This window comes from Thalassophryne amazonica, chromosome 7, assembly GCF_902500255.1.
Source record: "Thalassophryne amazonica chromosome 7, fThaAma1.1, whole genome shotgun sequence".
NCBI classification, from domain to species: domain Eukaryota; kingdom Metazoa; phylum Chordata; class Actinopteri; order Batrachoidiformes; family Batrachoididae; genus Thalassophryne; species Thalassophryne amazonica.
In genome coordinates, this window is record NC_047109.1 from 114,670,067 (window position 1) to 114,688,120 (window position 18,054).

Below are 18,054 nucleotides of genomic sequence, written 5' to 3' on the forward strand. Positions count from 1 at the left end.
TCTGAGTAACTGAATAACTCTGATGTATGTATTCATCCTGCAGAGGGGGGAGGAATTAAACAGTCTGATTGCCACTTGTAGGAAAGACCTCCTGTGGCGTTCTGTGATGCACCTCAGTGGTCTCAGTCTGTGGCTGAAGGTGCTCTGACAGGGCGTCAGTGTGGCAAGAAGGGGGTGGGAGGTGTTGTCCAGGATGCTGAGCAGTTTCCTCAGCATCCTCCTTTCTGACACCTCCACCACAGACTCCAGCTCAACCCTCAGGACAGAGCCGCAGCTCTCCTGAGGAGCTTGTTTGGCAGTGTTGTTTAATGTATGTGTCTCAAGCACAGGTCCTCTACCAGAGCCCTGGGAGTTTGGGGGTTCTGATAGCTGTTCTTAGGACAGCACTCTTCTGACCAAAGACTTCAGATCTTGCAGCTGGAATCTGCTGGAGCCATTCTACAAGTCTGGTGGGTTACAGCCTCTATTACCACTGCGACCACTTCTCACACACACACACACACACACACACACACACACACACACACACACACACACACACACACACACACACACACACACACACACACACACACACACACACACACACACACATCAACAACAATAACAACAACAACAATTGTAATGTGGAGTTGAAACAGGAAGGGCATCCAGCATAAAGCTGGTGCCAAATCACCATGCAGAGCCATACTGGACCTGCTGTGGCAACTCAAGCAAAAACAAGGAATCCGGAAGAACTTACCAAACAGTATTCTCAAAACAGTTTTTTCTTGAGCAATACTTTTCTGTATTGTTTCCACAGTATTTGTTGCAGTAATCGTCTGCATACTGGCAAAGGGACAGACAAATCATGACCAAGGTGTTGACGTGTGATGCCGTTGTGTCCCCATGACAACAGTCATCAGCAAGAACAAGTTAAGGTTTTGAATTAAGATCGGCCTAATTATCTTAATGGCTTCAGTAGAGAAGAAAGAAGAAGATGACAATCATTCTATTAAAAGGGAGAACAAGAGGAGCATTTTAATGTGTGTTTTCTGTGCCAAATCAATACATGGATCCATACTGGATTTGCTGTGATGGCCCTGAATGGAGGGGGGGTTAACCTTAGGGGTTAGGGTTAGGGTTAAGGGGGGGGGGGTTGTCACATTGAAAACTTCATGCCATTGACTGCACGGCTGTGCATATTGTATATTTTGTTTGTGGTTCAGACCATCCTCTGCAATATTTTAGAAAAATTTGTGTAATTAAAATGTAATTTGTTTGTATTTTTGAGATACCACATAATGCAGCCATACACCTCCACTGGGGTGTTATTTCCTGGTTGTTATATTCAGGAGTGTCTCAGTGTTGATGAACCCGGGAGCTGGACGCCCACATATCACCTGGCTGAAGCAGACAGATGGCTACCTTTGGGAAGTGGGAATTGGACCTGTTCTCTGCTAGGGTGGTTGCTATCCAGGGCCCAAGCTGATTCCATGCCTGGTGGATGCCCAGTATGCCAAACCTGACCTAATTTGATGTTGCATCTCAATGAACTCTGGCATTATTTGGTTTGTTAACCCATTGATTTGCTCGAGCGATATTTTATTTTTAAATTGGAGTTTATGTGCATAAGTGGAAAACCATTTAGAAGAATGTTCATAAATACATTAAATCTGAAGAAACGTCTTCTAAACGTCCCACACAGGCATGTTTTAGATGAGCTAAAATGTTACATGTGATACTCTTGTGACGAGTTTCTCACTTAGATATGAAAATAATATCACTATTAGAAATTTTTTTAAAATGACAATTCTTAAATTTGACAAATGATGTCACTGTTTTTTTTTTTTATATAAGCAAAGTGTCGCGAAGCTCACTCATGGTACAGGGCATCCTAAACAGGAAGTGCCCATTTTCAAATCCACAGTAAAACAGGAAATGTTCAAATGTCAAACACTTCCTGGATTGACAGACGAGATCCCATGGAATCTTGCGGGAACTCAGTGGCAAGCTAAATCAAATCAAATCAAATCAATTTTATTTATATAGCGCCAAATCACAACAAACAGTTGCCCCAAGGCGCTTTATATTGTAAAGCAAGGCCATACAATAATTACGTAGTTTTCTCTGGGCCCCTCCCCAACCGGACCGGGAGTGACATGTTTAGCCGCATGTTCTCCTTGAATTGCTGGGTGTCTGAGTGGTGTCCAAAAAATGAGGTGGGCTTCATAGATAATTGGCAAAGCTTCTGGGGAAAACCTGGTCTTGTTAGGAGAGACGGCATCCATCCCACTTTGGATGGAGCAGCTCTCATTTCTAGAAATCTGGCCAATTTTCTTAAATCCTCCAAACCGTGACTATCCAGGGTTGGGACCAGGAAGCAGAGTTGTAGTCTTACACACCTCTCTGCAGCTTCTCTCCCCCTGCCATCCCCTCATTACCCCATCTCCGTAGAGACGGTGCCTGCTCCCAGACCACCAACAACCAGTAAAAATCTATTTAAGCATAAAAATTCAAAAAGAAAAAATAGTATAGAACCTTCAACTGCACCACAGACTAAAACAGTTAAATGTGGTCTATTAAACATTAGATCTCTCTCTTCTAAGTCCCTGTTAGTAAATGATATAATAATGGATCAACATATTGATTTATTCTGCCTTACAGAAACCTGGTTACAGCAGGATGAATATGTTAGTTTAAATGAGTCAACACCCCCGAGTCACACTAACTGCCAGAATGCTCGTAGCACGGGCCGAGGCAGAGGATTAGCAGCAATCTTCCATTCCAGCTTATTAATTAATCAAAAACCCAGACAGAGCTTTAATTCATTTGAAAGCTTGTCTCTTAGTCTTGTCCATCCAAATTGGAAGTCCCAAAAACCAGTTTTATTTGTTGTTATCTATCGTCCTCCTGGTCGTTACTGTGAGTTTCTCTGTGAATTTTCGGACCTTTTGTCTGACTTAGTGCTTAGCTCAGATAAGATAATTATAGTGGGCGATTTTAACATCCACACAGATACTGAGAATGACAGCCTCAACACTGCATTTAATCTATTGTTAGACTCGATTGGCTTTGCTCAAAATGTAAATGAGTCCACCCACCACTTTAATCATACCTTAGATCTTGTTCTGACTTATGGTATGGAAATTGAAGACTTAACAGTATTCCCTGAAAACCCCCTTCTGTCTGATCATTTCTTAATAACATTTACATTTACTCTGATGGACTACCCAGTAGTGGGGAATAAGTTTCATTACAGTAGAAGTCTTTCAGAAAGCGCTGTAACTAGGTTTAAGGATATGATTCCTTCTTTATGTTCTCCAATGCCATATACCAACACAGGGCAGAGTAGCTACCTAAACTCTGTGAGTAAGATAGATTATCTCGTCAATAGTTTTATATCCTCATTGAGGACAACTTTGGATGCTGTAGCTCCTCTGAAAAAGAGAGCCTTAAATCAGAAGTGCCTGACTCGGTGGTATAACTCACAAACTCGCAGCTTAAAGCAGATAACCCGTACGTTGGAGAGGAAAGACTTCATGACTTTCTTTGCTAATAAAATTTTAACTATTAGAGAAAAAATTACTCATAACCATCCCAAAGACATATCGTTCTCTTTGGCTGCTTTCAGTGATGCCGGTATTTGGTTAGACTCTTTCTCGCCGATTGTTCTGTCTGAGTTATTTTCATTAGTTACTTCCTCCAAACCATCAACATGTCTATTAGACCCCATTCCTACCAGGCTGCTCAAGGAAGCCCTACCATTAATTAATGCTTCAATCTTAAATATGATCAATCTGTCTTTATTAGTTGGCTATGTACCACAGGCTTTTAAGGTGGCAGTAATTAAACCATTACTTAAAACGCCATCACTTGACCCAGCTATCTTAGCTAATTATAGCCCAATCTCCAACCTTCCTTTTCTCTCAAAAATTCTTGAAAGGGTAGTTGTAAAACAGCTAACTGATCATCTGCAGAGGAATGGTCTATTTGAAGAGTTTCAGTCAGGGTTTAGAATTCATCATAGTACAGGAACAGCATTAGTGAAGGTTACAAATGATCTTCTTATGGCCTCAGACAGTGGACTCATCTCTGTGCTTGTTCTGTTAGACCTCAGTGCTGCTTTTGATACTGTTGACCATAAAATTTTATTACAGAGATTAGAGCATGCCATAGGTATTAAAGGCACTGCGCTGCGGTGGTTTGAATCATATTCATCTAATAGATTACAATTTGTTCATGTAAATGGGGAATCTTCTTCACAGACTAAGGTTAATTATGGAGTTCCACAAGGTTCTGTGCTAGGACCAATTTTATTCACTTTATACATGCTTCCCTTAGGCAGTATTATTAGACAGCATTGCTTAAATTTTCATTGTTACGCAGATGATACTCAGCTTTATCTATCCATGAAGCCAGAGGACACACACCAATTAGCTAAACTGCAGGATTGTCTTACAGACATAAAGACATGGATGACCTCTAATTTCCTGCTTTTAAACTCAGATAAAACTGAAGTTATTGTACTTGGCCCCACAAATCTTAGAAACATGGTGTCTAACCAGATCCTTACTCTGGATGGCATTACCTTGACCTCTAGTAATACTGTGAGAAATCTTGGAGTCATTTTTGATCAGGATATGTCATTCAATGCGCATATTAAACAAATATGTAGGACTGCTTTTTTGCATTTGCGCAATATCTCTAAAATTAGAAAGGTCTTGTCTCAGAGTGATGCTGAAAAACTAATTCATGCATTTATTTCCTCTAGGCTGGACTATTGTAATTCATTATTATCAGGTTGTCCTAAAAGTTCCCTGAAAAGCCTTCAGTTAATTCAAAATGCTGCAACTAGAGTACTAATGGGGACTAGAAGGAGAGAGCATATCTCACCCATATTGGCCTCTCTTCATTGGCTTCCTGTTAATTCTAGAATAGAATTTAAAATTCTTCTTCTTACTTATAAGGTTTTGAATAATCAGGTCCCATCTTATCTTTGGGACCTCTTAGTACCATATCACCCCAATAGAGCGCTTCGCTCTCAGACTGCAGGCTTACTTGTAGTTCCTAGGGTTTGTAAGAGTAGAATGGGAGGCAGAGCCTTCAGCTTTCAGGCTCCTCTCCTGTGGAACCAGCTCCCAATTCAGATCAGGGAGACAGACACCCTCTCTACTTTTAAGATTAGGCTTAAAACTTTCCTTTTTGCTAAAGCTTATAGTTAGGGCTGGATCAGGTGACCTTGAACCATCCCTTAGTTATGCTGCTATAGACTTAGACTGCTGGGGGGTTCCCATGATGCACTGAGTGTTTCTTTCTCTTTTTGCTCTGTATGCACCACTCTGCATTTAATCATTAGTGATTGATCTTTGCTCCCCTCCACAGCATGTCTTTTTCCTGGTTCTCTCCCTCAGCCCCAACCAGTCCCAGCAGAAGACTGCCCCTCCCTGAGCCTGGTTCTGCTGGAGGTTTCTTCCTGTTAAAAGAGAGTTTTTCCTTCCCACTGTCGCCAAGTGCTTGCTCACAGGGGGTCGTTTTGACCGTTGGGGTTTTTCCGTAATTATTGTATGGCCTTGCCTTACAATATAAAGCGCCTTGGGGCAACTGTTTGTTGTGATTTGGTGCTATATAAATAAAATTGATTTGATTTTATTTGATTTAAAGCACACCCAGTTGTGCATTTTGACTCCAACACAGTGTTTTCATCTGGGAAAATAGAGGACTTCTTGTCTAAGGACTCTAATAAGCATTGACAGCAGACAGCATGTTAAGCAGATACAAAAGTAGTAAATTCATTAGAAATTTTAATTGAGATTTGGGGTGCTTATTTTCTCAAAGTGAAGCGCCTTGGGGCAACTGTTTGTTGTGATTTGGCGCTATATAAATGAAATTGATTTGATTTGATACAATAATTACGGAAAAACCCCAACGGTCAAACTAACAGCTAACACTCAAACAGGAAGTGCCGAATTCTCAGTCACAGTGAAACGGGAAATATCCATTGTTGAACACTTCCTGGCATGGGTGGAGCTAGAGTGGAGGCCGGGGTTTCACTGGACTCCCCTGAAATCTGACTGGACACAGATGACTGACATGTCACAGCACCACACGTCTGGTTGAAAGAGCTGCATTTTCAAATCAGTGAGTCACATTGACTGCTTGGTTCCTCCTGTCCAGTAGTTTGTGCTGTGTACCACAAAAAGTTCTAATCCACCTTAGGAGAAGAAGAAAAATGTTTGCTTCAGATTTGAACTGAAGACGTCATTTGAACTATGGACTTCTAATCACACCAAACTTATACTGGTGAGTAAACAACTGTATTTTATGTCAGAAATGAAGTCCAGGTTGTTAAAAGCAGCATTTCTCCTTTAATTCAGGTTATCTTATATACACGTTTAAGCTAAGACAACAGCTGGTTCATGCTCTGTTGGCTTATTAGTGCAGCAGATAACTGAAACAATCCTTCAAATGGTGATACAAGCATCAAATTCAGCACAAATACAGCTGGAGCAAAATTAATGGAGCAACTTTAACTTTTGACCCCTGTACAAACTGAAACTGATCTTGGGATTTCACATGTTTGAATTTGTTTATTCCATTTCAAATACATTTTTTCCTAAAATTATCTTCCTTAATTCAAACTGAAAGAAATCTCTACAACTTGATAGAAATTAATTAAAAATATAAAATCCAGCTTCCTGATGAAGCGGTGTAGAGGAGGATTTTCTTAAAAAGAAGACCTGAAAGTTCAGCTACAATTTGACAGAAAGTACATTTGAGATGAAAGCCTAGATTTGCTGTTTTGGTGAAAGAAACTTTTGTATTTCTTCAAGTCCAAGACATATTCATTGACTTGGAAATGTTCATGTGTCCATCCCCTACTTGTCTAAAGAAAACTGACAATAAAACTGATTATTATTTACAAGTTTTATCAAGTTTTAGAGATTTGCTTTCAGTCTGAGTTTGAGGAAGATAATTTTAGAATTTTCTATTCTTTATTTATTATTATTATAATTATTATAAATATTATTATTATTATTATTATTATTATTATTATGTATTTCTTGTATTTAAAATGGGATACACAAATTAAAATGTGTGAAATTCCAAGTGTTCCAATACTTTTGGAGGGCACAGTATTCTAACCTTATGATGAGTGCAAAATGAGTGTGATATTATTACTGTTTTGTTTAAGAATGTTTAATTTTCACTGTTGCTGTACTGTGTCAAATCATAGTCATATCGTATATCATATTGATATGGCAATTCAGTAAGGTATATCTTCTATTATACATTCCAAATCTAAGGTGGAACTCTAGTAGTGTTTCCTAAGGTACACATAAATATTTAAAAAAAAAAAAAAAAGAGAGAGAGAGAGAGAGAGAGAGAGAGTCGAGCCACTTAGGTTCCTGGTCTTGGGAACCAGGGATAGTAGGTTGAAAAGTTTTTTTATCCCATGGGAACGCTCCCTACCCACGTAAGCGGCTCAAGAATATGGCCAGCATGTACATAAGTGACGTTTACATGACAATTTATATGACAATATTGAGATACGATAATTTGGCCATATTGTACAGCCCTACTGTCAGCTAGCTGAAAACTTTGAATATTAATTTACATCTACATTAAAAAAATACTTAAAGTGGCAGGGTGTTAAGAGGGCTATAACTGTGTGTGTGTGTGTGGGGGGGGGGGGGGGGGGAGTCAGCTGAAATGTAAAAAAAGAAAAATACTTAAAAAGGTGGGGAGTATGGGGACAGAGCCCCTCCAGAAACTGAAGGGCAAAATAAGGAAAATGCTTAAAAAGGTGGGGGGTCTTGGGGAGCTCCGCACCCCCTAGAAGCTGAAAGGTTTTAGTCAATGCTCATGCTCCCAAGAACCATTCTACTGAAAAAAAAAGTCTGAAGGACCTAAAGGACAGGGTTAGATGGCGAGGAGCTTTTCCAGGCATGTGAGAGGCAAATAAGGTAAAATGCTTAAACAGGCGGGGGGGGGGGGGCTCCTCCAGAAGCAGAAAGGTTTTTGCCATGCTAATGCTCCCCTGAAGCATTTACTCAAAATAAAGTCTGAAGGACCTAAACGACATGGTGAGATGCTGATGCGCTTCGCTCATTCATGTCCGCACATATGCATATTATATTTCATTTAATTCATGTTTTCAAATTTAATTAAAATTTTACGCCAAAATTGGTGAATATTTTGATAGAAAACACCATTCTGCACAAGTACTGGTCTGGTAAAATGTTTTACAACAGCGCCCCTAGTGATAGTTATACGCACCTTCGTCTCTCTGTTGACAAACCAACCGTCCCGTGATCATGTGACCGACTTCTGGCGAATCATGTTGTCCAGAAGCGGTGACGCTGGAGATTCAAAGTTGTCGCAAGAGTTTCACGGTGTGATTTGATGAAAGACTAAGCTTTGGAAAAGTCGCAAACGTCATGTTTTCGTTGAATTGAAGTGTTTTTGTTTTGTCGTCAGAATGGAAGGGAAAGTCATTGGACCGGGTCCCTACAGAGCAACGAAACTGGTGAGTCAGGCGAAAATGTAAAAACTTTAAAACTTGTTTAGAGCTAGCACGCAGCTAAGAAGACGTTCCTGTTCGATATGAAGGAATAAAAACTCCTTTTGAATATAGTTAGTTACCTATTTTCCGGTTAGCTTATTTATTTAGTAGTTGTGACTTGTTTTGTTTTTCCCCCTCACGTTTTAGTCGTTACAACGTTTATCAAAAGATTAAAACAACGTAGCTAACTCTGGTGCTATGACTAAACTGTGTGTGTGTGTGTGTGTGTGTGTGTGTGTGTGTGTGTGTGTGTGTGTGTGTGTGTGTGTATATATATATATATATATATATATATATATATATATATATATATTCAGTATGTTTGTTTATACAAGTAGTTCCATATATATATATACCGGGAGGAGAAATCTGTTATGTAAATAAAATCACATTTTCCTCCTTCTGATTTCAGCAGTTTTGATAAACCAATATTTTCATTGATTAATCTTCTGAATATTTTTACAGTATTTGAATCAAGTGAATGAGTGGTCTTTATTTCAAACACATAAAACAAAAAGTGTGTGTGTATGTGTATATATAAAGTAAGTCCCTTCAGCTGCTGTCTTGTTTTTCACTCAGGGTCGTCACAGCAGATCTGTGGTGTGTCTGCATATTGTTTTGGCACAAGTTTTACACCGGATGCCCTTCCTGATGCAACTCCCTATTACATGGAGGAATGTGCCAGGGGTGGGGTTTGAACCGGTGTCAGGGGCTCAGCACTCTCCTAGACTGACCACTCCTCTATACGAGTCTGCGCATGCACGCACCACTGTGTCATGCCGGCGTTAGCAGCGATTAACAGATTGTCATATCGTTTTTGCTTAGAGCTGACTTTAGAATGATTTAAGAGGTTTTACTTTGTCGTCTGATGGTTAATAATAACATTATGGAAGTGGCTATTCGCACGGCGGCCATGTCCATAACTCTCATTTGACTATTCGAACAGCAAGACTGTGGTGGCAAAACCTGGAACCACTTGTATAAACAAACATACTGCATTAAATGAGAATTATGGACACGGCCGCCGTGCGAATAGGGTGGGCCTTTTGCCACCACAGTCTTGCCGTGCGAATAGTGAAATGAGAGTTATGGACATAGCCGAATTTAAAAAAAAAAAAAAAAAAAAAAAAAAAAAATCATCAAAATTGAAAAATATTGAAGGAGTTATGACATCTTGAATTCAGTATGTTTGTTTATACAAGTAGTTCCAAGTTTTGCCACCAGAGTCTTGCCGTGCGAATAGCCACAGCCTAACATTATTCCCTTTGATCAGTTTGGGTGTGTTGTGCTCTAATCGGTCTCCCTTCTTTTATTATGAATTCATACTGAATTTATGTGGAAATGATTGTTGTACAAAAGCTTCAGAGATCTGTTGCTGAGATAGATGATAACTGGAGTGCAGTTTTAAGCAGAAATGAGGCGACAGTCGGTGAACTGCTGCTGACGCTCCGAAATGACATGTGCAGTGAAGGCAGGGGAGTGCAAAGAAGAGGAAGGCCTGAGTTTCAGTGTGCAATCTTCTGCACTGAAACCAAGCACAGTAACCAATTGTGTGGGTGGGTGTGTAGGTAGGTGGGTATGTACGAAAAAGGACACAATAATACTAAAAGACGACGACTAAAAAATTACATGCTTGAAAAGGAGCAGGAAGAACCTTATACTTATACTTACCTCTTTTTTAATTTGTTAAATGTTTTGGACAGTTTAGTTAATTTATTTTATTTATACAGCACCAGATCACAACAAAGCTGCATCAAACCGCTTCACATGTGTAAGGTCATAATGTGCATCATGTACATTTTTTTTAAACTTACTGTAACATCAGAAGAGTTGTCACTGCTCGTTAAAACTTCTCCAGACCTTGACAGGAGAAATTTAACCAGTAGTGCCAACTCTTTTGATGAGGCTGCTTTGCATGTCAGTGTGTGAAATTTTTGGGGGCAGTGTGCTTTTTTTAATGTTAGGGTTTGTAACCCTTTCAAAAAAGAGCCGCCTAAACCAAAATCTGGACATGGCCTTCACTAGCAATCAGAATGAGAAGAAAAGCCCATACAAAGTATCAGGGTGTCTTTATTGTCCCCAATGCGGCAATTTGTTGTGCAGCCAGCAGAAAGAACACACATGTATAGACTTAAACATGAAAACTTACCACACAGTGGACATAACAAATAGAACTACACTCAACAAAAATATAAACGCAACACTTTTGGTTTTGCTCTCATTTGTATGAGATGAACTCAAAGATCTAAAACTTTTTCCACATACACAATATCACCATTTCCCCTCAAATATTGTTCACAAACCAGTCTAAATCTGTGATAGTGAGCACCTCTCCTTTGCTGAGATAATCCATCCCACCTCACAGGTGTGCCATATCAAGATGCTGATTAGACACCATGATTAGTGCACAGGTGTGCCTTAGACTGTCCACAATAAAAGGCCACTCTGAAAGGTACAGTTTTGTTTTATTGGGGGGGGATACCAGTCAGTATCTGGTGTGACCACCATTTGCCTCATGCAGTGCAACACATCTCCTTCGCATAGAGTTGATCAGGTTGTGAATTGTGGCCTGTGGAATGTTGGTCCACTCCTCTTCAATGGCTGTGCGAAGTTGCTGGATATTGGCAGGAACTGGTACACGCTGTCGTATACGCCGGTCCAGAGCATCCCAAACATGCTCAATGGGTGACATGTTCGGTGAGTATGCCGGCCATGCAAGAACTGGGACATTTTCAGCTTCCAAGAATTGTGTACAGATCCTTGCAACATGGGGCCGTGCATTATCCTGCTGCAATATGAGGTGATGTTCTTGGATGTATGGCACAACAATGGGCCTCAGGATCTCGTCACGGTATCTCTGTGCATTCAAAATGCCATCAATAAAATGCACCTGTGTTCTTCGTCCATAACAGACGCCTGCCCATACCATAACCCCACCGCCACCATGGGCCACTCGATCCACAACATTGACATCAGAAAACCGCTCACCCACATGACACCACACACACTGTCTGCCATCTGCCCTGAACAGTGTGAACCGGGATTCATCCGTGAAGAGAACACCTCTCCAACGTGCCAAATGCCAGCGAACGTGAGCATTTGCCCACTCAAGTCGGTTACGATGACGAATTGGAGTCAGGTCAAGACCCCGATGAGGACGACGAGCATGCAGATGAGCTTCCCTGAGACGGTTTCTGACAGTTTGTGCAGAAATTCTTTGGTTATGCAAACCGATTGTTTCAGCAGCTGTATGAGTGGCTGGTCTCAGATGATCTTGGAGGTGAACTTGCTGGATGTGGAGGTCCTGGGCTGGTGTGGTTACATGTGGTCTGCGGTTGTGAGGCTGGTTGGATGTACTGCCAAATTCTCTGAAATGCCTTTGGAGACGGCTTATGGTAGAGAAATGAACATTCAGTACACGAGCAGCAGCTCTGGTTGACATTCCTGCTGTCAGCATGCCAATTGCACGCTCCCTCAAATCTTGCGACATCTGTGGCATTGTGCTGTGTGATAAAACTGCACCTTTCAGAGTGGCCTTTTATTGTGGGCGGTCTAAGGCACACCTGTGCACTAATCATGGTGTCTAATCAGCATCTTGATATGGCACACCTGTGAGGTGGGATGGATTATCTCAGCAAAGGAGAATTGCTCACTATCACAGATTTAGACTGGTTTGTTAACAATATTTGAGGGAAATGGTGATATTGTGTATGTGGAAAAAGTTTTAGATCTTTGAGTTCATCTCATACAAAATGGGAGCAAAACCAAAAGTGTTGCGTTTATATTTTTGTTGAGTGTAGTTAAAAACACTCACATGATTGTGTTTAAAAGACAAGTAACAATACGTACAAACTAGTTCTTATATCTATCAACGAGTAATAGTTGAGCATGGCTCCTTCAGCGCTTTATTGCTGTACTTCTATTGAAATTGTCCAAATTTGAATACAGTATTGTATAGCAAACAGCATACTGCCTGAGCGTGTTTACATCGAGCGGTACGAATTCTTACTTTCGGATTCGCCACTTTGCCGGGAGTGACGTATACCCTCCCTCACCCATAGTAATCCACTGGCTGAAGACTGAAGCCATCATTTATCTTGCTAAGACCAGAAGTATTCTGCTGGAGAGGCTCTAGGACAAACAAACAATAACTTAACTTTGACAACAGCAGTGTAAAAATCACAAATGGAAAACAGTGGTGTCACTCCATCCTTGCAAAACACACATTTGAATGATTCTGACATATTCACCCTCAGTACACAAAAAACACTGATCTCACACTGTAAAAAATTATGTTTTCCCTGATTTATTATAGGGGAGTGACCTGAGATGATGCCACCAAAATTCATATTCCTCACAGTTTGAGGTTTCTGAACGTTTATCTGAGGCAGGTGAAATCAAGCTAATTTCCTCATGTTTATGACAATTTTTCTGGCAGTTTCTTATGGCACCAAAAATAAAACCAAATACATCAATATTTTCACAATTCTTTATTTATTTGTAATAGTCAGCACATTTGACATTTTATTTACAAGTGATACACACTTTAAATACTTGGGGTCAACCATCCAAAGTAATGGAAAGTGCAGGCAGGATGGAGTGGGTGGAGAAAGATGGCAGCAGTGATTTGTGACAGAATATCTGCAAGAGTGAAGGGGAACGTTTACAAGACAGTAATGAGACCAGCTATGTTGTACGTTAGGTTAGGTTAAACTTTATTGTTCCCACAGGGGAAATTTGTCTTGGGCTCACAGTGTTGTTTAACACATAAACAACATTCACTACATTTAACATCCTGAACACACAGACAACATTACAGCAGTCAGCTGGTCTGCACAATTTCAACAAAAGGAATATGACCATGTCATGATATTGCACAATCCCAAGTAAAGTGCATTTGCAAATAAAGTGACTTCAGTATATTATAAGTGCCCAATAAATAACATAATTACAATTCAACAATTAAAAAAACAACATTCCTACTGTCTTGTCTTATTTAACAAAACCACTGACATGGGAACAAAAGAGAGTTTAAACCTGTTACTGCCGTGCTTGATCGCTCGATAGCGCCTCCCAGAAGGTAGCAGAGTGTATTCACTGTGCAGTGGATGGGAGGGTTCTCTGGTTCTGGCTTTGGCTTGTGCCAGGACAGAGGTTTCAAAAATTTTCTAGAGAGAAGGAAACTCTTTCTGTCCTATGATTTTCATTGCATTTTTTACAAGCTGTCCTATTTTGGTTTTACCCTGCACTGTGAGTGAGCCAAACCAGGCCACTATTCCATACCTAATGAGGCTCTCCAGCACCGCATTATAAAAACAAACCATGATTCGGGTGCTCACACCAAACAATCTCAGTCTTCTGAGGAAGTGGAGTCTTTGTGAAAATTTCTTACATAAGAAATCCACATGCACATTCCACCTTAGAAGATTATCCACATAGTCGCCCAGATATTTCACTGACTCCACTATCTCCCTGTCTCCGATGATTACTGGATCATGGGACAGGAGTCTTTTTGGATCAAATACCATTTCTTTGGTTTTAACCCCATTTAGAGTCAAGTGGTGCTCCTCACACCAAGACTGAAAGGAGTCGATTTCATTAAAATAAACTGACAGACTTTCACCAACACACAATAATTGTGTCGTCTGAGAATTTCAAGATTTTATTACTTGGATTTATGCTCCTACAGCCATTGGTGTATAGGGTGAAAAGAATAGGAGAGCTTACAGCCCCTTGAGGCACTCCTGTACTGCAGGATTGTGCTTTAGACAAGGAGTTGTTTACTCTAACTTGCTGTGACCTATTAGTTAAAAAAGAGTAAAACCACCTAACAAGGGAGGAGCTAACATTAAGATCTCTCAGTTTTTGGACTAAAAGATGAGGGAGAACTGTGTCAAAGGCAGACGAGATATCGGCAAATAACACACGTGCGTAACAATCAGCATTCTCTGAGTGCTTATAAATCGTGTGACATACACACAATGGCATCTGTAGTGCCAAGTCCCTGCTTACGAGGTCTGTGATTAAAAAAAAAAAGCGGTCCTTTTTATTTATTTATTTATTTTTTTCAAAAAATAAATGGATTTGATTCATATGTTTTTACGTCAGACAAGCTTGAACCCTCGTGCGCATGCGTGAGTTTTGTCACGCCTGTCGGTGACGTCATTCACCTGTGGGCAGGCTTTGAGTGAGGTGTGGACTCCCCCTCCCGTCAGAATCTCTTTGTCTGAGAAGCTGCAGGGAGACTACGCGCGTTGCTTTATCAAATTTTTTCAGGACCGGTGAGGGATATCCCTGTGGACACTATTCGAGATATTCAGCTGGTTTTCTGTGTAAAGTTTAACGGCTGATGAGAGACTGTGGAGTTTCTTTCGCTTTAAGCACAGCCCACAAAGCGGATTGGCGTGGCGTGGAGGTGGCGTCCGTCTGGCTGTTTCGAGCTGAAAACATCCTAATTTAATGCTCTGTTCACCCAGGACATCGTCAGAGAACAGAGAAGTTTCAAAAGAAGCCGGCATCAGGAGTTTACCCGGACATTCCACTGTTAAAGGAGATTTTGTAATGAAAGAACGTGCGGATGAATTTGCCGAGTCGGATCCGTGACGACGTGGCAAATCCGTCTGCGCCACGACATGAAAAACACCTCCGTGTTGAAAACCATTTGTAAATTCAGGTGGCTTTTGATGGCTTTCAACAAGTGAGTATCTGAGAAATTGTTTAACAGCTTGTGCATGTTCCAACTTGTCCGTTAAGGTTTCCAACAGAGGTGTTTTTCCTGTGGCGACCCCCCGCAGTCGGGTCCGGCCCGACATGCAAATCTGCCCACACATTCATTTCATTACAAAATCTCCTTTAACAGTGGAATGTCTGGATAAACTCCTGATCCCGAATTCTTCTGAAAGTTCTCTATCTCACGACGTCTTGGGTCCACAGAGCCTGAAATTAGGAAGTTTTCAGCTTGAAACAGCGAGACGACGACGCCTCGGAGCGCAGATCGCCGTCAGGCGCCGTGGGCCGTCCTTACGGCGACAGTAAAACTCCAAAATCTCTCACCAGCCGTTAAAATTTTCACCGAAAACCAGCTGAATTTATCGAATGGTGTCCACTCAGTTGTGCCTTACAGGTTTTGAAAAATTTTTGATCAAACAAAGCAGCAGTCTCTGAGCCATTCGACGAGAGGGTGGGCCACTCCTCACTCAAAGACTGCCCACAGGCGAATGACGTAACCGACAGGCGTGAAAAAACTCTCGCATGCCCACGAGGGTTCAAGCATGTCTGATGTAATCACACGTGATTTAAATCCATATAGTTTTTGAAAAAAATAATAAGGTCGGTTACTTTTCTCACAGACCTCGTATATGCAAATTGCATCGGGTCAAGAGACTTGGACACTTCCAACTTGAGTCTATTGACCATTACCTTCTCAAAGCATTTCATAACAATGCTGGTTAAAGCCACGGGCCTGTAATCTTTATTAGTGGCCGGGACTGAAATTTTTGGTATGGGTATAGTGGTTGACCGCTTCCAGCATAGAGGAACAGAACAACTCAAAGCTGACATTTGGAAAATAGGGCACTATGCCTCTGAAAGTTCCTGTGCACAGTTTTTCAGTAAAAAAGCTGACAGGCCGTCCAGTCCTGCAGCTTTGGTAGAAGACACTTTACTAAAAATGGCTTGGATACATTGCTGATCAATATCAGAGCTACTCATTTTGGATGCATGCCCCAAGTCAGCTACTGGTTCACACTCAACATCATTCTCCCTGTTAAATCTCAAGAAAAAATCATTTCAGTTGTTGGCAAAATCTTCATCATTCCTTGTAATTAATTGCTGTTTGTTTATTTTCATGCCCGTCATCCTATTCATAGAGTCCCAGAGTTTTTTGTTTGTCCAAGGACTTAAGCCCATGTTCTAAGCGGTCCCGTTCCCTTTCCGTGCATTGGCTAGCACAACATTAAGGTCCTCTGGGCCTGGGCTGCTGCAGCTCTGTCATTGTCTCTAAAAGCCATTCGCTTTTTGTTGATACTGGCTTTCACCTCCTTGGTTATATGACTCTTATTGTTTGGGAAAACCACAATGTCTTTTTTTGGCACCACAATATCCACACAAAAATGTATATAATCCGTAATAGTCTCTGTGGCTTCATTCAACTCCAGGCTGTGGAAGATGTTCCAGTCCGTACAGGAGAAACACCCTCTCAGAGTTTCCACACTGTCCTCTGACCACTGTAACACAGTCTTGTGTAGTGGCTTAGAGTACTTGAGCACAGTTTTATATGTGGGCATCAAGTGGACAGTGGCATGATCTGAATTTGCCAGGGGTAGGAGTGCTTTAGCTCTAAATGCACTCTTGATATTGCCAAAACATTTATCCAGGATGTTATCCTTTCGTGTTTTACATTTAATATACTGGTGGAAGCCAGGGAGCGCTCGCTCAAGGCGACAATGGTTTAAGTCCCCCAGTATAAAGACATCAGCCCCTGGAGTACGTCTTAGAGAAGGTGGCTTTAACACTGGGATTACCAGCATTTTTACACTACTCCTCTATCTACCAAGCGCTGCCAAATGGCAGCACTGGGGTACTTTACATCTCATTAGGCCACCTTTTGTTATGTACATGGGGGCCATTAGATCAGAATGTGCAAGTGCTGGAAAGCCAGCTCACAACACATACTCACTCTGTTGACTGAGAGACGCAGAGATGGCTAAGCTTTATAGCACAGAGCAAGCTTTAGACATGATCCTGAACCATGTTGACCCGTGTGACTCCGATGGAGAAGAAATAACCCTTGCGCTGACTTCCAACTCTGAAAATTCTTCTGGTAAGATTTCACAAATTTCCTATTTTCGTTTGCCTGTATTTGGCTGTTGTGTTTTTGGAAGAGAAGCACTGCAAAAAGTACCATCTTGATAAGTTAAAATTGCTCAAAAAATAATATTTTATCTTAAATTGAGAAATTTGACTTGTCAAGACAAAAAAGTCTTGATAAGATGTTTTTACTTAGGTTTTTATGAAAGTTTAATTAAAAAATGTGTTTTTTCTTTGTCTGTTTTTTTTTTGTCTTCTAAATCTATGTAAAAATATCTTTACCTTTACCAGGTTTTCAAAAGGCAAAATAACTTAAAATAAGGTTAAAGATCTGAACTTGAGCTATTTTGACTAATCAATATGCCACTTTTTGCAGTGTGAAAATCCTAAATTAGTACAAAGGAGGCATACTTGAGATGTTTTGGAATTATAATTCGAATAATATCTTTGTCAATTGCACATTATTTCAACATTTCACTAATCAAATCTCAAACATATGGTCACCCTGTAGATGAGGACACTTCGCCACCGCCACAAAAGAAAGGTCGCATGGAGACACACGAGTGGCTGACAGAGACGGCAAAAGACGGCACAGTGTGGCATGAGGAACAGATCGGAAGGCCTCTGCATCACACCCCAATTGATTGTTATGCCACAGATGGAGAGCCAACTGCTTTGGCCAGAAGAAAGGTGTAGAGTCG

The 18,054-nt window shown here is 40.9% G+C and overlaps 1 protein-coding gene and 1 long non-coding RNA gene across 2 annotated transcripts in view; one reads left to right on the plus strand and one right to left on the minus strand.

The window, feature by feature from the left end:
* Positions 1 to 626: 626 nt before the first annotated feature.
* Positions 627 to 5,972, minus strand: LOC117513399. Its single transcript, XR_004561613.1, has 3 exons — positions 5,961 to 5,972; positions 1,298 to 1,302; positions 627 to 708 (listed from the first exon to the last, which is right to left on the minus strand). It is a non-coding gene; the product is annotated as an uncharacterized LOC117513399 (long non-coding RNA).
* Positions 5,973 to 8,382: 2,410 nt separating this feature from the next.
* Positions 8,383 to 18,054, plus strand: part of depdc1b (DEP domain containing 1B) — a 47,281-nt gene continuing 37,609 nt past the window's right edge. The window contains exon 1 of the mRNA XM_034175381.1: positions 8,383 to 8,509. Within this exon, the coding sequence (XP_034031272.1) occupies positions 8,462 to 8,509 (48 nt within the window). The 5' untranslated portion in view covers positions 8,383 to 8,461. The remainder of the gene's footprint in view (positions 8,510 to 18,054) is intronic.